General features: G+C 39.7%; 1 protein-coding gene and 1 non-coding gene across 8 annotated transcripts in view; both read left to right on the forward strand.

Annotated features, from left to right (window-relative positions):
• The window catches only part of ESYT2 (extended synaptotagmin 2), an 81,278-nt gene that overhangs the window by 56,525 nt on the left and 8,031 nt on the right, over positions 1-16,722 (forward strand). For 3 of the 7 annotated variants that reach the window (XM_032394405.1, XM_032394409.1, XM_032394410.1), the window contains 8 exons: positions 77-159; positions 1,744-1,792; positions 2,840-2,929; positions 3,393-3,488; positions 5,331-5,432; positions 9,159-9,221; positions 12,414-12,488; positions 13,259-13,345. In XM_032394405.1, the coding sequence (XP_032250296.1) occupies positions 77-159; positions 1,744-1,792; positions 2,840-2,929; positions 3,393-3,488; positions 5,331-5,432; positions 9,159-9,221; positions 12,414-12,488; positions 13,259-13,345 (645 nt within the window). The remainder of the gene's footprint in view (positions 1-76; positions 160-1,743; positions 1,793-2,839; positions 2,930-3,392; positions 3,489-5,330; positions 5,433-9,158; positions 9,222-12,413; positions 12,489-13,258; positions 13,346-16,722) is intronic. The other 4 variants (XM_032394406.1, XM_032394411.1, XM_032394407.1 and 1 more) reach the window with 2 other exon arrangements.
• Positions 10,530-10,602, forward strand: TRNAK-CUU. Its single transcript has one exon. It is a non-coding gene; the product is annotated as a tRNA-Lys (tRNA).

Raw genomic sequence — 16,722 nt, forward strand, 5'->3', positions numbered from 1 at the left:
TCTTTACTACAGTCCTCCTGTTCCGCAGCTACCAACAGTAGTAACCGTGTAAGATAACTACTCCTTGTTTTTTCAGGCTTTAGTCTATGAACATCCTGGACAGGAATTAGAGATTGAACTCTTTGATGAAGACCCAGACAAGGATGACTTCCTAGGAAGGTAAACCCTCGGGGAAGGAGAGCACAGGCTGCTCTTTCTTCTGAGTAGTGACACTTAGAACTAATATGGCTTCAAAAAATATGCTATGTATGTGTCACATGTATTTTTAAGTGGCTTCTTAGATATAACATTTGTTTCACCTTAGACTTCTTAAAGTATGTTTTATTCCTGTAAAGTTTCACATTTAAGTACAAGAAGGAAAAGGTTTAGATCTGTGTCTGTTTCAGCAGCCGCTGGCCCCATGTAGCTAGGTGCCCACATTCAGGTGCTGGTAAGCCGCACGGGGAGTGTGTCCCAGAGGCCGGTACCCAGCCTGCCTTCACGCCGTGCAGGCTCCGCTCTAGACTGCAGAAAGGAGTTTTTAAGCTTTTTCGATTTGTTGGGTTATTTAGGGAGCAGGGGGAATAGTGATTTACATTGTGCCTGCACATTGGAAAAATAAATATTGACCTGTTTACTTAAATTAAACAACCACTACAGCTGAAAAACATGAGCTTTTATTTTTTATTTTTTTTAAAGATTTTATTTATTTTTTTGACAGAGAGAGACATAGCGAGAGCAGGAACACAAGCAGGGGGAGTGGGAGAGGGAGAAGCAGGCTTCCCGCAGAGCAGGGAGCCCGATGTGGGACTCGATCCCAGGACCCTGGGATCATGACCTGAGCCGAAGGCAGACGCTTAACGACTGAGCCACCCAGGCGCCCAAACATGAGCTTTTAAAAAATACATCTAACCCTAATCTTTATTATTTGACTGACTTTCTAGTGGTAAAAGATTCAGGGATAGATGACGTTGGACAGATTTGGCCTCCTCAAGAATGGCCTGTGTATTATGCTGTGACTTCAGAATTCATTCATGAGATGGTTTAACAAGGAGCGACCAAAAGATTGTAAGCAGGGCAGTGATGGATCAGATTTGCATTCTAATAAAACCACTGTGTGGCTCAGAGTAGCAGGGACTGAGCCTGGGGACTGTGGTGATAGACCAGGAAAGAGCTGGGAGGGTCTCACCTGGTGTAGGGCAGGAGGAGGGGCAGCTGCGAGAGAAAATAGGAGTGCAGTCATCCCATCCTCGTCATCTCTGACTTCTGAGGGAGGGGAGGTCCATGCTTTGCAGCAGAGCAGGACTTCTAGGGGAAATGGAAGGGGCTCTCAGCTGAACCAGAAACGTCTGTGGGGATAGTTCAGAGCTGTGGAGCGAGGACAGGAAAGGGGCATGGGTGACTGAGCTGTAGTGACGGATGGCAGCGCTGAGAGAGAGCATGTCAGACAAGAGGGCTGAATATTTTCAGCACATTATAAATAGCTACGTTGTGGGGAAAACCACATTTTTTACAACTCTGATCCTGGCTTTGCCAAACTGAGGGTCCTGACCTCCCAGAGACTCACCCCTGCTTGTTTCTTTACTTCCCTTCATAGTTTTGGGATAAGCCTGAGGAAGTTTCTGGAAGAAATCTGTTTCTTGATAAACTATAGCGTTTTGGTACATTTCCGGAGTACTTTTTCGTAGACAAATGTTTAAGGTTATTTCAGTTGTAAGAAGTGTGTTTCTATGTTCTAAAGTTGTTGTGTTGTTATTTCTATAGTCTTATGATTGATCTTATTGAAGTTGAGAAGGAGCGCCTTTTAGATGAAGTAAGTTTTCTTTGAGTATTATTCTATTTCATGAGCATTGACAGACCTGCTGGTCCCCCACACGATGTTCTGAGAACTTAGGCCTTTTAATAATGGCAAAGTGAAAAGCAGTAAGTTTAACAGCCCAATCAGATAGTGTGTATTGTGTGCCCAGCATATGCTAGAAATTCCTAAGAGTACGAGCACAAACCGACCATTTCAGGCAGGCATGTGCTCTCCTTTGGGAGTCTGGGCAGAGGCCTGTGAGAAGCTCCCCAAAAGTGGGCTTTTTAAAGATAGCTGGAGTTAGTAACAGAGATAGCACAGTGCGGTCAGTGAGAAGTTGTCACGTGAAAGCCGCCTGTAGGGCGGGGGGAGTTTACAGCAAGCAAATACTACTTCAAGCACGATATTGCTGTCAGAATAAAACGTATTAAAAAAGAAAATTTTGAGGTGGCGTCTAAAAGATGGGTGTAATTGGGATAAGTAGGGCATAATTAACCAAATGAGTGTTGAGATCCACTGCTTTCAAAGTAACACATTTTCTTATGCACTCCCCAGGGCAGTCTCTTAACACTGAGTGGGGATTATCTTCGATGAATTGCTTTGTGGTGTTTAAGCTGAAACACGTGTATACTATTTTATTAAGTAGTACATAGACATAAAGACAAACATGTTAACTTCTTTGATAATGAAATTCAGTATTTGGGATCAATGTTACATTATCTCCTGGCCCATAAATTCTGTTGAAGTCCATACGTAGAAGCCTGACAGTGCTGGGCAGTACTAGAAGACATTTGAATCCTCGTCTGTAAGTTAGGGATGAAAATGGTATTGACTCCAGAGTGGTGGCAGTGCTGGGCGAGTTCCAGCCCACTGCTCTTGTCATCCTCTGGGGCCATCGGCTCATTCGAAGGGCAAAGCGAAATATGGTAGGACTCGGTCCTTCAGCATTAATCAGGAACTGTCCGTGCCTCACAGTGAGCAGCTTGTGACATTTGTGGAAACTGCTTGACTGGAAAGGTTGACTCAGGAGAACTTCTGTGAACGTTCATGTTCTCTCTCCAGTGGTTCGCCCTGGACGAGGTTCCCAGAGGAAAACTGCACTTGAAACTGGAGTGGCTCTCATTAATGCCAAACGCTTCAAACCTCGACAAGGTGCTGTGAAGTATCTCCCATGACAACCACCACCCCTCAGAGCTAAGATTGGTATCTTTAGGTTGCGTTTCTACTTGGCTTAGAAAAATGGCAGCAATAATTTTGATTAAATTAAGTAAGTCACTGCAGTCACATCAGGGGTAAAATAAAGATAATGGAATTTTTTTTTTAAAGAAAGATGTACAGGTCATTCCCACCTGTTTTATGAGATCTTCATATTTTGTGCTTGATAGAGTATGGGGGTTTGGAGAGCCACAGATCACCTGTGCTTTATTTAATTGATTCATATAGATTCTTGTCATCAAAGTATATTTATTGTGTTCATTCTCTCTGTGTTGCATGTATTGGATGGTTTATTTCCCCACCTTCCTTCTTTGCTTGAGCATTACAGACCTAATCAGGGAGAAATAGTCTAAAATCCTGTGGAAATACACCTGCTGAGGCTTTTTGTCCTTTCTCATAGGTGCTAACAGACATCAGGGCTGACAAAGACCAAGCCAATGATGGTCTTTCCTCTTCATTGCTGATTTTGTATTTGGATTCAGCAAGGAACCTTCCGGTAGGTAATGCCATGGGAGCTCCCTTGGGTGCTCCTTTCCTGGTAGCAGATCTTGCTGCATTCACCCACACTGTGTCACCTGTTTCTGTTCCTCTGTTTTCACTTCACTCCCACCTGGGAGAGCAGCACGGGGGAGGGAGAGATCAGCATGTATTTGCTTCATGAGTATAATTTCGGTTTATACATCTTACGGATTTATCCAGGATGTTCAGAATTATTTTTACTCTGACATGTTTTATGAAGAAATCTCCATTACATAGGAAAAGAATGTGCCTGGTAGTTAGGGAAGAAGATATTCTGTAGAAAATCACTAGTTATTAAAATAGAGTGACCTAAAGATTTGGAAATTGTCTGTTTGGCATGGGAATAAAATGAAGCAGCTCTGCCTACAAGCCCAGAGTCCATCCTGGCTGTAGCTGGTAGGACGACAGACGGGCAGGCTGGGAGAGCAGGGCCTCTGAGTGGAGCCTCAGGTGATCAGTCCTACTCGGCTCCTGCAGCCCACAGCAAGTGCTCCGACTCATTTGCATCAGAACTGCTTTGCTCTTAGAAAAAACTGAAGTACAGCCTTCGTAGGTAATGACTGTAACTGGGGGGAAGAAAAATCATACTATTTCCATTCATGTGAGGCCCGATGTGATCCTCCACCACCATACTTTAAACCCACTATTTAGGATAATGTGATCATTATAGACACATACATTGTTTTGATCATATTTTTTTTAGTGCCAGTTCACTTATTCAAGAGATGGCCATTCTTATTTCATTTGGTGAAAGAAAGACTACAGATACAGGCTGTTTTCCTCCCAAAATTATAGTAAATTCTCATCCATCCAAGTGCATTTGCGTGTAGTCTCCCTGTGTCCTCCCCTTGTTGGCATCCACTTGGTAGAGACAGACGAGGAAGCCAAGTGTTCACTGCCCTTCACAGTTTGCATCTGAGTGTCTCCTGTTGGACTGTGCCTGGCCTCACCTCACCACAGCTAGACTGTTCCTTTGTCCCACGAAATACACACCCTAGTTTCACTAGTGCCTTTCAGGACTTCACAGTGGTGCTTTACTTGCACTTAGCTCAAAAGCAAATAAAGGTACTTTGTGCATCTCTTTTATTTAAAGTTTTTAACAAAATGTAATTGATCATTTTTTTTATACTGGGAAGATATAGTTGAACACTGTGTGTAATTATATATAATTGTACTCTTTCTTTCAGTGAAGGTTTTTTGACTGACTTTAACTTCACAAATTCTTATTTTTTCTTAAAGTGTTACCTTAACCTTTTGGCCAGACTTCCAGTTAGAACTCTGTGACTTTTTCTGTTATAATTTCAACTTGGGGAAAGTTATTTTGTTACTATTTAACCTTCCTACAGAATTTTTCATTCAGTAGAACTTTTTTGTTTTTAATCACAGTAATGTTTGTTATAGTCTTTTATAATCCCTGATGGAAGTGAATTTGTTGTATATTTTAGGATACAAAGAATAGTATTAGTGAATTGGCAAGAAGGAATTAGGCCTCTTTCGAACTGTGTATTTTGTCACATTAAATTGAAATTTAAATAACATCACGTAAGCAAAACAAAAGCAGAAGTAAATTTATTAATCTATTAAAATGACACTTTGTGCATGAAGTATGCTCTGGCTGTCAGAGGCAAAGGATCTTTGCAAAACCGCTGCCCTGTTGGGTGTTTATTTTAAACGGGAGCGTTTGCCAACCAGTTCTCCTGCGTTTCTGTGGGATGCTTTGACTCTGCCTTTTGCACTCCTATTTATTAGTGCTTCTTGTGCGTTCATTGACCGCAATCCACCATTCTTTGCTTTCTCCTCCTGTTTCCACTTTCCTAAGAGTATCTACGAGGGAAACTTTGGGTGTGGCTACTTAAAAGAGAGGCGAGCGTCGGGACTAGTGTTTTGTGAAAATACTACCTCAGTCTATAGAGCACTATTTGTGAGTTCTCCAGTGTTCTTTCTTCCTTTTGTTTTAATGGAGACTGCTAGAATGTGGGCTGGGACTTCTAACACCATCTACTCGGTGGTGGAATGGTGTGGCATGCGTTTTTAACTTTCTTGCATGATTTCAGTTACTGTGTGTGTGTTTCTTTTGTGCTTGTTTTGTAAAAGTAACACTGCTGTAACCAACTTTGGTGACTACATCTGATGATGAGATGAACAAACCTGGTGAGTCATGAAGAAGCCTTACGTTCCTAAGCTGCTCCCGGCCCATAAAAAAAGATAAAAATTCTGAGGAAAAAATGAAGCCATAATGATTAAAACTGATTTTCTTGTGGTTCATCTCAATGTGAGATGTAAATATTTATTTGCAAGCTTTCAGAAAACTTCCTTAAATCTACTTTTCCTCCTGACGAAACACAGAAGTGTCAGAATGTGGTTTTCCTGAAAGGTGCCAACTGTGCCTGAGGGGATGGTCAGTGAGGACAGAAGTCCGCCTGTCACCCTGGGAACTTACCTTCTCCCTCACTTCTTAACCAGCGCTCCTAAGGGAGAAAAAAATATATTGAGTTTATGATTCAGCTTCTCTTAAGGAACTTAAAAGAATTTCCAGGAGTGGATAATTGAACATTTCTAACCCTTATTTGGGAAGCTGATTCTGATCTCATTATGTCGGTTTCCTGGGGCCTTGCTCTGGGGCCTTGATTCCTGGTACTGTTCTTGATGCTTTTAGCAGGTAGTGATTTTTACTTGCTTTGAGGTCAGAGAAGGTCACCAATGGCTTAGTCATTAGTCTAGAAAGCTACTCTTTCTAGACTGATTTAATCAGTAACTACTGAGATCCTTAAAGTTCTTTGGCCTTTGAATCTAATAGTGGTAGTGCTTTGCATTATGGAAGAGTTTTCATTTCTATTTCCATGTGCATTTTCAGTTTATTCTTATCTAAAAAAGAAGGGGGGCAAAACTTGAAGAATAGGTATTTTGTCCCATTTTATAGCTGAGGGAAATCAAGACCCTGAAGGGTTTGGTGAGCTGTTGAGAGTCACGTAGGTAGGAGATGGTAACCACGGTCTCCTCACTCTTTGCTTGTTCCTCTTAAAGGCATTTTAAAAGTCAGAATGAGGTCACTGGTGCCTATTGCAACCATTCTCCGTCACTTTTTCATACAATGCCTTTCTGTTTCGGGTGTTTCTTAGTGGCAGGTTGTACCGTACGCCGTGTCTGTAGACGGCAGAAGGCCTCTGCCGCGCGAACTCTCTTGGTCTGCGGTAGCTTCCCTAAGTTACCTTTTCTCTCCTGTAACTGCTTTTTTTAAAGGAAATACTTCTGACCTTGTGTCAGGATTTTTTAATTGCTTTATAATATTTAGCTAAGACATTGCTAGGTTATCAAAACTACCTTTCCTCCCGCATTATCAAAATCACATACTAGTACTGCTCAGTGATTCAAATATAGGCATCAGTAAAATGTTTTATAAAATAAATTTGAACGGATTTGATTACCTTTTTTATTTTTTAAACCCATTGGTTTTCAGTGTGAAGTTAAATCATTGCTTTCTGTTTTCCCCCAAAGGCCTGAGACCGTTGGTATTTCTAATAAAGGCCAGGCACGATGGACTCTTAGCTTCTACCTACTCAGAATCCCTAATTTCCAACCCTATGTATGCATTACCACCAGGGAGGCCATCTGTAAACCCTTAGCACTACAGGACTTTCTCCTGTACTGGAAACAGCCCCTTGACAATGTAGACTGTCAGCACTTTGCCCTCCTTCTTTTGATCAAATTTTGGGCTGAATTTGAAACTGGAACGCTCAGGGTGTTCTCTGGCTCCCAGTGGCTAAGCAGCTTTACAACCTGAGATTTACACAATAGCCTGCATTTGCTGAGCACCTTCCAAGGTCTCTACCTGTATGCCTCATTTAGCCTCAGGCCCTCATGACCACTTTTCAAATAAGGAAACTAAGACAACACATAGACCGTGAGGGACTGAGGTTGGAGACCCCGGATCACAGCTAGTCAGTAGCAGAGCTGGGATTTGAACCCCGCCGTCTGCTCCATCCCAGTTTAAAGTGAGTTCATCATCACTTCAAGTTTGTAAGTTCATAGAGCTGTCCATGGAGTTCATCTAAGATGAGTGTCCACACTGTCGCCTACTTTATACAGAAAAATGCTAGCTATATAGTGTGGAGACCATTGGGTTTGATGATGCTAGGTGCCATCTCACTTTTTAAAAGTACAGGTGGCATTACTTTAAAATCTTTAAAAACAAAGCAGAGGCACCCAGCTGACTTAGTTGGGAGCACATGCAAGTCTTAATCTCGGGGTTGTGAGTTAAAGTCCCATACTGGGTGTAGAGACTACTTAAAAATCAAAGTCTTTAAAAAGTACAGGTAGCTGTTACTGCTTCCACTTATGGTGAACAGCCCAAGGGTGGAAGGTGCGGTAACATCCAGGGCTCCCAGTGGGCTTGTATGAGTGCACCAGTGTGATCTGGCCTGTCTCTCCTTCAAGCCTGTGCAGCTTCCCACGATCTCACAGTGCTCCTCTAGCACCCTGACCTGCACCACGGCCTCTCTCGTGTTGCTTTCACTGATGCATGTTAGAATAATATGTGCACTTAGCCTAGATTACATCTATCCAAAGTGAGCTTCAGAAAAGGTTCTTATGACCCCTGAAGATTGTCAGTCCTCACACCTCAGCGCAGTGGTCCCAGCCTCACCTGTCCAGGCTCCTGCTAGAGTCCAGTCTGGTGGGTCCCGTATTTTTGAAGTTCCGCAGGCCACCTCAGTGATCTGGCCTTTATGTCACATTAATTCCTTTTGGCCAAATGTTTTTATCTTCTCATCTGGAGCAGCCTGCCATGGCCACAGGAGGCAGGGAAGCTAGTTGTCCATCTTTCTTCGTTATGAAATCTGCTCTTTAATGAAAACATAATAAAAGCAGTTTGTCATATGAAGGTAATTACAACTAACATGATAAAATCTTTAATCTTAAATGTTAGTCCTTGAAGGAGCTTGTGAAACAACTCAGTCTTGCCCTCTTGAAGGCAAGAAAGTAATGAATTTTTTTAAAAGTCAATAAAAGTAGAACATAAAACCCATAATAATAGAACTTTAAAGCCAGGACAGACTTTTGAAATGATGTGATCAGCTTCTGCATTTGATGCTTGGAAGAGAATGGGAGTGAAGTAGAGAAGGCCCACCCCTGCTGTGGTCTTGCACGAAGAAGGTAAATTTCAGAAGGAAGTAAAATAGCATCTGCTAGGCTAGGGTATGAGCTGACTTGAGAGCAATTTGGGCATATAGAGCCCATTCGTTTGTAGTTTAGGTAAAGCCTGTATTGTATATATGGTTGATATTTTAGGGGTTTATTCAAGTAAAGGATAGTAAATAGAATCCTTTATTATGTCACTCCTGGGTTTTTCAAATCTCAAAGACAAGAGGGCTGGGAGTATAAAAAGAACAGTAATCCTAAAGGATCGTAGTAATCCTAGAGGAAATGTGTTTTGATATTTATAAAGGCTTATTCTAAGATAAAATCTTGGGCATAGAGAATTTTATGTGCTAAAAATGAGTTCTACTGGTTTTTTGTGTCATTCTTGTTGGTGATTTTCATTTAAAGATTTTTTTCGTTCTCATAAATTTTCGTGTCATTAACCTTACATAAACTCCTCATTGCATGTTTTATTAACCCTTGGTATATTCATTTTCTTCTGACTTGAAAGAGTAACCCATTAGAATTTAACCCTGATGTCTTGAAGAAGTCTGCAGTTCAGAAAGCTTTAAAGGTAAACTAATAGCTTCCCTTTGAAAAGTTAATTGAAACATATTGAAAGAGATGATGCTTTTTAACTTTCGTGGGTCTGTTGACAAATTGCCTCCCTACTAATGTAGTAATCAGTTGTCTAGTTAGAGGGATCCTTTTTGTTACCCAAGAATTAGTAGTTAGAAGAATTTGTCAAGTTTGAAGATAAATTTTATAAAGTACCAATGTGATAAATTAGACTTCTGTCCTATTGGCCTTAGGCAGCAGTATCTAAGATGGTTTTAAATCATCTGCATTTTAATTGGATTTGAATTTGTGAAAATGGTGAAATAGAAGGTTTATTTAAAAACTTAACCAGTTTCTAGATTATGATTTCCAGACATTTCTTCCTTGTGCACTGTGCCTATCCATTTAGAAATCACCTCTTCCAATATGCTGAGTTAGGGCCGTTTCTTAGTCGGTGACCTCATGGCTTTTGGTGCTGCTGGGTTTGGGTGACAGATCTTTCGAGAAGCTTTAAATTTCATTAAATGAGGTATATTGAAAACTAAGCTCCACTCCCTAAAACAACATGAATATGTATTTTCTGGCTAAATTGTTAACTTTTCTATGACTTACAGTGTTTTTTTTTTTTTCTCTGATTTCTTTGAACATTTTAGGCTTAAATATTTGGGGAGGGGTGGATTAAATGTTGTTTTAAGAAAATTCTATCCAAAGGGATCAGGAATGGTTCTTTATCAGCTTCATGTAGGAAAATAAGTTCAATTTTAAAAGTGAGGAAGACAAACAGTGTCTGCTTTCTGACATCATATTTATTAAGCCCTTACCTACCCTGAGATGAAGTGTGGCCTACCAGTGATTTACTCCTTTGCAGTACTAGTTAGCACAGCAGTTGAAATAACTGCTCCCAGAACACTGGAAGGAATTGGATCAGCAGTCTCTCCTCACCATTTCTTTGATATCTGAAGGTCATTAACCAGCAAGACATTATGGTTGGCATGAAGGCAGACTGGGTTTGGACTGCAGTCTGGCCTACTCATCAGTGTGTGCTACAGCAAGATGTTCAGCCCTCGGTTACTTACAGACTGGAAGTGATACGGTCTTTCTTGGAGTATCCGTAAATAAGATCATGCATGTAAAAGAGCTCAGTGTAGCTATTAGTTGTTATGACATCATTCCATTTAAACCTGGCTTTTTTGCTATTGTGTCCATTTTTTAGACATGAAAACCAAGGTGCAAATAGATGAAATATGTAGGTCTCAATAATCATTTGCAAACAGCTGAAATTTAATTCGAGACAGTCTAACTTAAAAACTCATATTTTTGGGGTGCCTGGCTGGCTCAGTCAGTAGAGCATGTGACTCTTAATCACAGGGTTGTGAGTTCAAGCCCCACGTTGGGCATGGAGCCTACTTAAAATGTTTAAAAAAATAAAAACTCATATTTTCATTTTACTTATATATCTGACTTGTGCTCATGCATTTTGAATATTGCATCATGGTAGAAGACTTAGTGATTTTACCTTATTTCATGAAATCTAAAACATCATTTAAAAATACACCATTATTTTATGTACCACAAGAAAGAAAAGTTCCTATTAAGGCTTGATAGTGTTTATGTTTATTGGAAGAATTTTTAGGCTTAGGATAAATACAGATTTTTATTATGTCACACACAACAAAAGGAAAATGGAAGCAAAATAAATCAGTTAAAGCAAGAACAACTATCTCACAATTGGGACCTGCGTAAAAACAGGTACATAAAGTTACCAACTGTAAGTTTCATTCTGTTTTCAAGGGATGTTAGAAAGTTAAAAAAAAAAAAAGTGTGTCTCAGAATTGATAAGGTACAGTAACTCTAGGAATGGATGGCTACCTTTTCAGAGATGAAGTAACTTACATTAGCCAAGAAGCAGTTTTTGTATCAATGCAGTTGCTGTATCAGAAGCCACTGTAGCCTGAGACAGTTTTATTTCCCTGGAATGTGATAGAACCCTGGCCTGTGGTGCTGCCGTTCAGCTCTGCCGTTCAGTTCCTCCAGCCGAAAGTAGCATCATCGCAAAGGGAGGATGCCCCTCCTTGAAGGCCAGTCTGTTACCTGGCCAGACCCAACTGCAAGGGAAGTTCAGAAATAGAATTTTCAGGTACAGAGGACTTGTGCTCAGGTGGAACTCCGGGCTTCTAGTATTAAAGGAAGGATTTAGGGGAAAAGTTAGTATTCTCTGCCATAGTAGTCTATAGCCTTGGGTATTTTTTTTAACAATATTTATTTCATTTTGCAGAATTTATTCTCATCAAAAAGATGAACCAGAAAATAAATTACCACAGTATGTTTGGGCCAGTAATATTTTATTCTGATAATCATATGAATTTGATGCCTACTTCTGTCATTGCTGCAGTGTTGAGGATTGACTCTGAAATTGTTTAACTAAAAAATACTTTTGTGACCTTCTAATAAATTCCCACTAACAGATATTTAACTGCATCTTCTTGTGGGGCTAAGTTATAAATAAACCTCATGTCCCATATATGTTGTGTTTTACTATGTTCTATCACCTGTCTGCTAAAGTATGCTTCTTACCATTTTTTTCTTATTCCTGAATTTTTCTCATATTTATATGTACTTAATTTAATGCAATTCTAGATTGATGTTTATTCTTCCAGTCAGAATTACTTAGGAGCTGGTAAGCAAGATTTGATATCTGATAGCTACATGTTTGCACAGAATGTACTAAGTTAAAAACATGAAGACATCTCTGATACTTTGTAGTATTTTTATTATTTCAACCAGGGGACTGTTCTGAATTGTACATTTCTACGTTTGCCCTTCCTCATGCTTTTCTGTTTCCATTCGCTGCACTTATTCATCTTCTTATGCGAGTAAGATAAATTTTGAGAGCTGGAATTAGCATTAAAGATTTTTGGAAGATTTCATTTTTCCAAAATAACTTGCTTTAAAAATAAAAGACCTTAGCATTTAAAAATCATATACAAACAGGAATTTTCTTAATTTATCTCATGGTAGATAACAATTTTGCTTTCGGATATGCTCAGCAATTATTTTCCGATTAAATTCTTCCCAGATATTCCCTGTAACTGAAGTATCAGAAATAAATAAAAATGATTATTAATATGAGCCAATAATCTCCTTTTTAGTAAGCCCCATTTCAAGATGTGTATGCTTACTTATTTTGTCTGGTTTTGTTTTTGGATAGTCAGGGAAGAAAATAAACAGCAATCCAAACCCTCTTGTCCAGATGTCAGTTGGACACAAGGCCCAGGAGAGCAAGGTAAGATTCTCACTAGTTTCCTGTGATGTCACTGTCGCCGGTTTTAGATGAGAACGATCAGCTGGCTGATGGTGTAGGCGTGAGATCATTGATTTCCATATCTTTCTCTTGTTTTCTCAAATCAGTCAACTCATAGATAGCCATACTTCTTTATTGGGTAACAAATATATTGTTCATTTTTAAAAATAACACTAAAAAATATAATATGCTTTTTGCTTGATTTCATGGATAAATGACATGGGATAAATTTCTAAGTTTCCTTTGAAAGCTCTGTAAATATTTTGTTTGAAAGATAACCAACAGTCCTTAAAATTCAACAAACACAATTCTGTTCAAGAATTGAGAGGCATTACTGTTGCTGTAATGTCTTCCACTTTCTTAATATAAGAAAAGCATTTCAGGAATTATTTAAAGTTATAGGCCATTGTTCACTTTTAAATGTTCACAGTTTAGGGAGCTTCGTGACTTACCAGCATTATGTAGAGGAAGAGGTAGAACAGAGGGCAGACAGAGCAGATGAGGTCTTGTCATTGGGATGGGCATACAGTTGGAATTCCCTAACAGTTAATTTCCCTGACCCACTTTGGACCATCTCCATCTTTGAACACTTTCACAATTAATATATAATAGCACATGCTCAGTAAATAAATGTCTTGGAGTTTAATTAAAGTCATCCTAAGCTTCCAAACACAGTAAATGAATAAACAAAGTCTTGGTAGCTCTTTTCCACATAAAATATCACAGAGCTGATATTTGGTCATTTCTTTCAGATTCGATACAAAACCAATGAACCTGTGTGGGAGGAAAACTTCACCTTCTTCATTCACAATCCCAAGCGCCAGGACCTTGAAATCGAGGTATTTTATTTGCATTTTTTAATAGAATTGTAGAAATATAACCAACATACAAGTCGCTGCACAGATGTAAAGAGTATAATTTATGGGACTCATCATCATAATCGATAAATCTTTGTCAGACTTATCCCTAAGTATTTCATGCCTTTTGACATGTAATTTTTTTTCAATTTTCAACTTTTGATGTTTGTTTCTAGTATCTAGAAATGCAGCTGACTTTTGTATATTGATATTGTACTTGGTTATTCTCAGCTTTTTATGGATACTTTAGGATTGCCTTCTCTATGGCAGTCACGTTTTCTGCTAATGATGTCACTTCTACTTCTGTGTTTCCAGTCTGGGTACCTTTCACTTCCTTTTCTTGCCTTGTTGCCCTGCCGTGGCCCTCCCACCTCTGGAGTGAGTAGACATCTTCGCCTCCTTCCCAATCTTAAGGGGAGAGCCTCAGGATTTCACCATTAAGTCTGTTGTTTTCAGAAGTTTCCTTCTACTCCAGCTACTAACTAGTTTGCTCAGTGTTTTTTTCACGAATGTATGTTGAATTTTCTCAAAGGCTTTTCTAAAGCTATTGAGATGATCATATAGCTTTTTTTTTTATGTTTGTAAATATGGTAAAATATATTGTTGATTTTCAAATGTTAAACCTTGCAAACCTTTATTTGGGGATAAACTCCACTTGGTCATGATGGGGTATCCTTTTTATGTATTCAATTTAACTTGCTAAAATTTTGTGACGAATTTTTGTATCTTAGTCATGAAGGATACTATCTATAAATTTGTTTTCCTATAATGCTAGTTTTTGTATCAGGGTAATGCTGTCCTCATAGAACGATTTGGTCAGTGTTCTCTCCTGGGCATTTTTCTAGAAGAGTTTATGTAGAATTGGGTTTTTTCCTCACGTGCTTGGAGAATTCCACCAGTGAAGCCATCTTGGCCTGTAGTTTTATAAGAAGGCATTTAAATACAAATTAATTTCCAATAATATAGATCTGTCTAGGTTATCTATTTTTTCTTGATGATTTTTTTTATTTATGCCTTTCAAGGAATTCATCCATTTCATCTAAATTGTTGAATTTCTTGGCACAACATTATTCAGAATATCCCTTTAATGTCCCAGGAAGATGTCCCCTTTCTTGTTCCTGATATTGGTAATTTTCCTGTTCCCTCTGTCTCTTTCCCCTGATCAGTGTGGCAAAAGGTTTATCAGTTTTATTTTCTTAAAGGACTATCTTGCATTGTTTCTGATGAAAAGTCTGCTGTTGTTAAAGTTTAGAAAATTTTTGGCCAGTACTTCCTCAAATTTTTCCCTGCCTCAAGTGTCTCTTCTGTTGTCAATCCCATCCTGTGTGTTTTTCATCTCAGACATATTTTTCATCTTAGAAGTAAACATTTGGATCTTTTTCTCTTCCGTGTCTTTCCTGTACCTTCTCGTGTTTAGTGTGTGAGAGTTTTTGGTGCCTTGTTACTCATTCTGTCATCTGTATAATTGCTGGATCTACTTCTACGAATTACTTTCCCTCATTTTGGGTCATATATTCCTGCTGCTTTGATTGCCTCGTCATTTTTCACTGTGAATTTTACATTATTGAGTGCTGGGTTTTTGTATTCCTTCAAATATTTTGGAGCTTTGTTCTCATTTGCAAGTAAGTAACTTGGACACTGAGCCTTTCAAGGTTTGATTTAAGTTTTGTTAGGCAGGGCCGACAGCCTTTAATCTTGGGATCCTGTGGCCTTGCTAATTTGAGCCCTAATGTTATGAGATTTCTCATCCCTGTTTGGAATGGATACTGTCCGCAGCCCTTTGTGCTCTGGGAATTGTCCGCTGCTCCTCCTGGGGCATCTTTCCTGGCCTCAGGTAGTTTGCTCCCTCGTGTGCTGATTGGCTGAAGATGAGGGGTCTTCAGAGGCCTCTAGCTCTCTCTGGAACCTCCTGCTCCCTGATTTCTTCACCCTTCTTCACTCAGGGCAACCACTCACATCTCTCTGGGGTCCTCATGCCAGAACCATGGCCTGGACACCATCTAGGCAGGAAATAGTTGTCAGGCTCATCTCACTTGGTTTCCATGCTCTCAGGGCACTCCTGTGTCCAGTGTCTCATGTTGTCCAGCCTAGAACCCATCATCCCGAACGTTTTGTCTGGTTCTTAAGCTAACATCGGTGATAAATTTAGGTCTGGCTACTCATCGTGGCCAGAAGTAGAAGTCCTCTGCATGTTTGAACATATATAATATATATAAATTATATACTTGGGAGGAACCCGAGCTTCTTGAATGTACACCTGTTACTCTCAGTGGTCATATATTCTGCCTCCTGTCACATTAGCTTAGCTTCAAGGAAAGCGCCAAGTGGATCGCACAGCTTGTGTGCTCATTCCCGTTGCCGGCATACTAAACATGCCAGTCTAAACAATCCTAATTCCCCGCCCCCCTTTTTTTTGGTTATGTCCTATTTCCCAGCATTCAGTCTTTGAGAATTTTAAGGGCCTTCATTTTCTGTTTGGCTTGTACAACTCTGACTTCGTTCCCCAGCCTCTTGAGATCGTGAGGTCTGAGAGGGCATGTCCTTTAGTGGGGTTAGGGTTAGCTCCTTGACTGTCGGTCATGCCCAGCCTGGTCCATTATTCTGTGTTTGCTGTTTTATATTTCTACATTCTGTTTTATACGGAATATATATGTTTAGCTAATTGTTGTATTTTGTATTTCTCTAGCTAATTTTTTCTTCATAAATCGCACTATTTTTCAAATAATTACAAGATCTTCAATTTTATTATTTTTTTAAGATTTTATTGATTTAAGGGACTCCTGGGTGGCTCAGTTGGTTAAGTGTCTTGCCTTCAGCTCAGGTCATGATCCCAGGGTCCTGGGATGGAGCCCCACGTCCGGCTCCCTGCTCAGCAGAGAGCCTGCTTCTCCCTCTCCCTCAGCTGCTCCCCCTGCTTGTGCTCTCTGTCAAATAAATAAATGAAATCTTTTTAAAAGATAAAAGGCACTAAGAAATGTTTTTCTCCATAAACAAGTATCACCAGTAGAAACTTGATAGACGCATCACCATGAATGTGTATTGTCACCATTTTCACAGAATTTAAGATGTGTCTTCCTAATCTTCATATCTGTGTAGACTGCTGCCTCTCAACTCAGGGCTCTAAGGATTCCTAAAACACAGTGCTCCTTTTGTGCTCATTATAACTGTGTGGTGAGGAATTAACAGGCACATGGGGCTTGAACACACCGTAACCTCACTCATCACAGTTCTGAGGGTGTCCATTGTGTCAGTCATTTATGAGGACCCTACCCAGAGATGGCGGAAGTGCTTTTTTTTAAAGACTGGATTTTGGACATTTATATGCTTTCTGTCTTTTTTTTTTTTTTTTAAGATTTTAT

This window comes from Phoca vitulina, unplaced genomic scaffold (assembly GCF_004348235.1).
Source record: "Phoca vitulina isolate PV1807 unplaced genomic scaffold, GSC_HSeal_1.0 scaffold80, whole genome shotgun sequence".
Taxonomy (NCBI): Eukaryota; Metazoa; Chordata; class Mammalia; order Carnivora; family Phocidae; genus Phoca; species Phoca vitulina.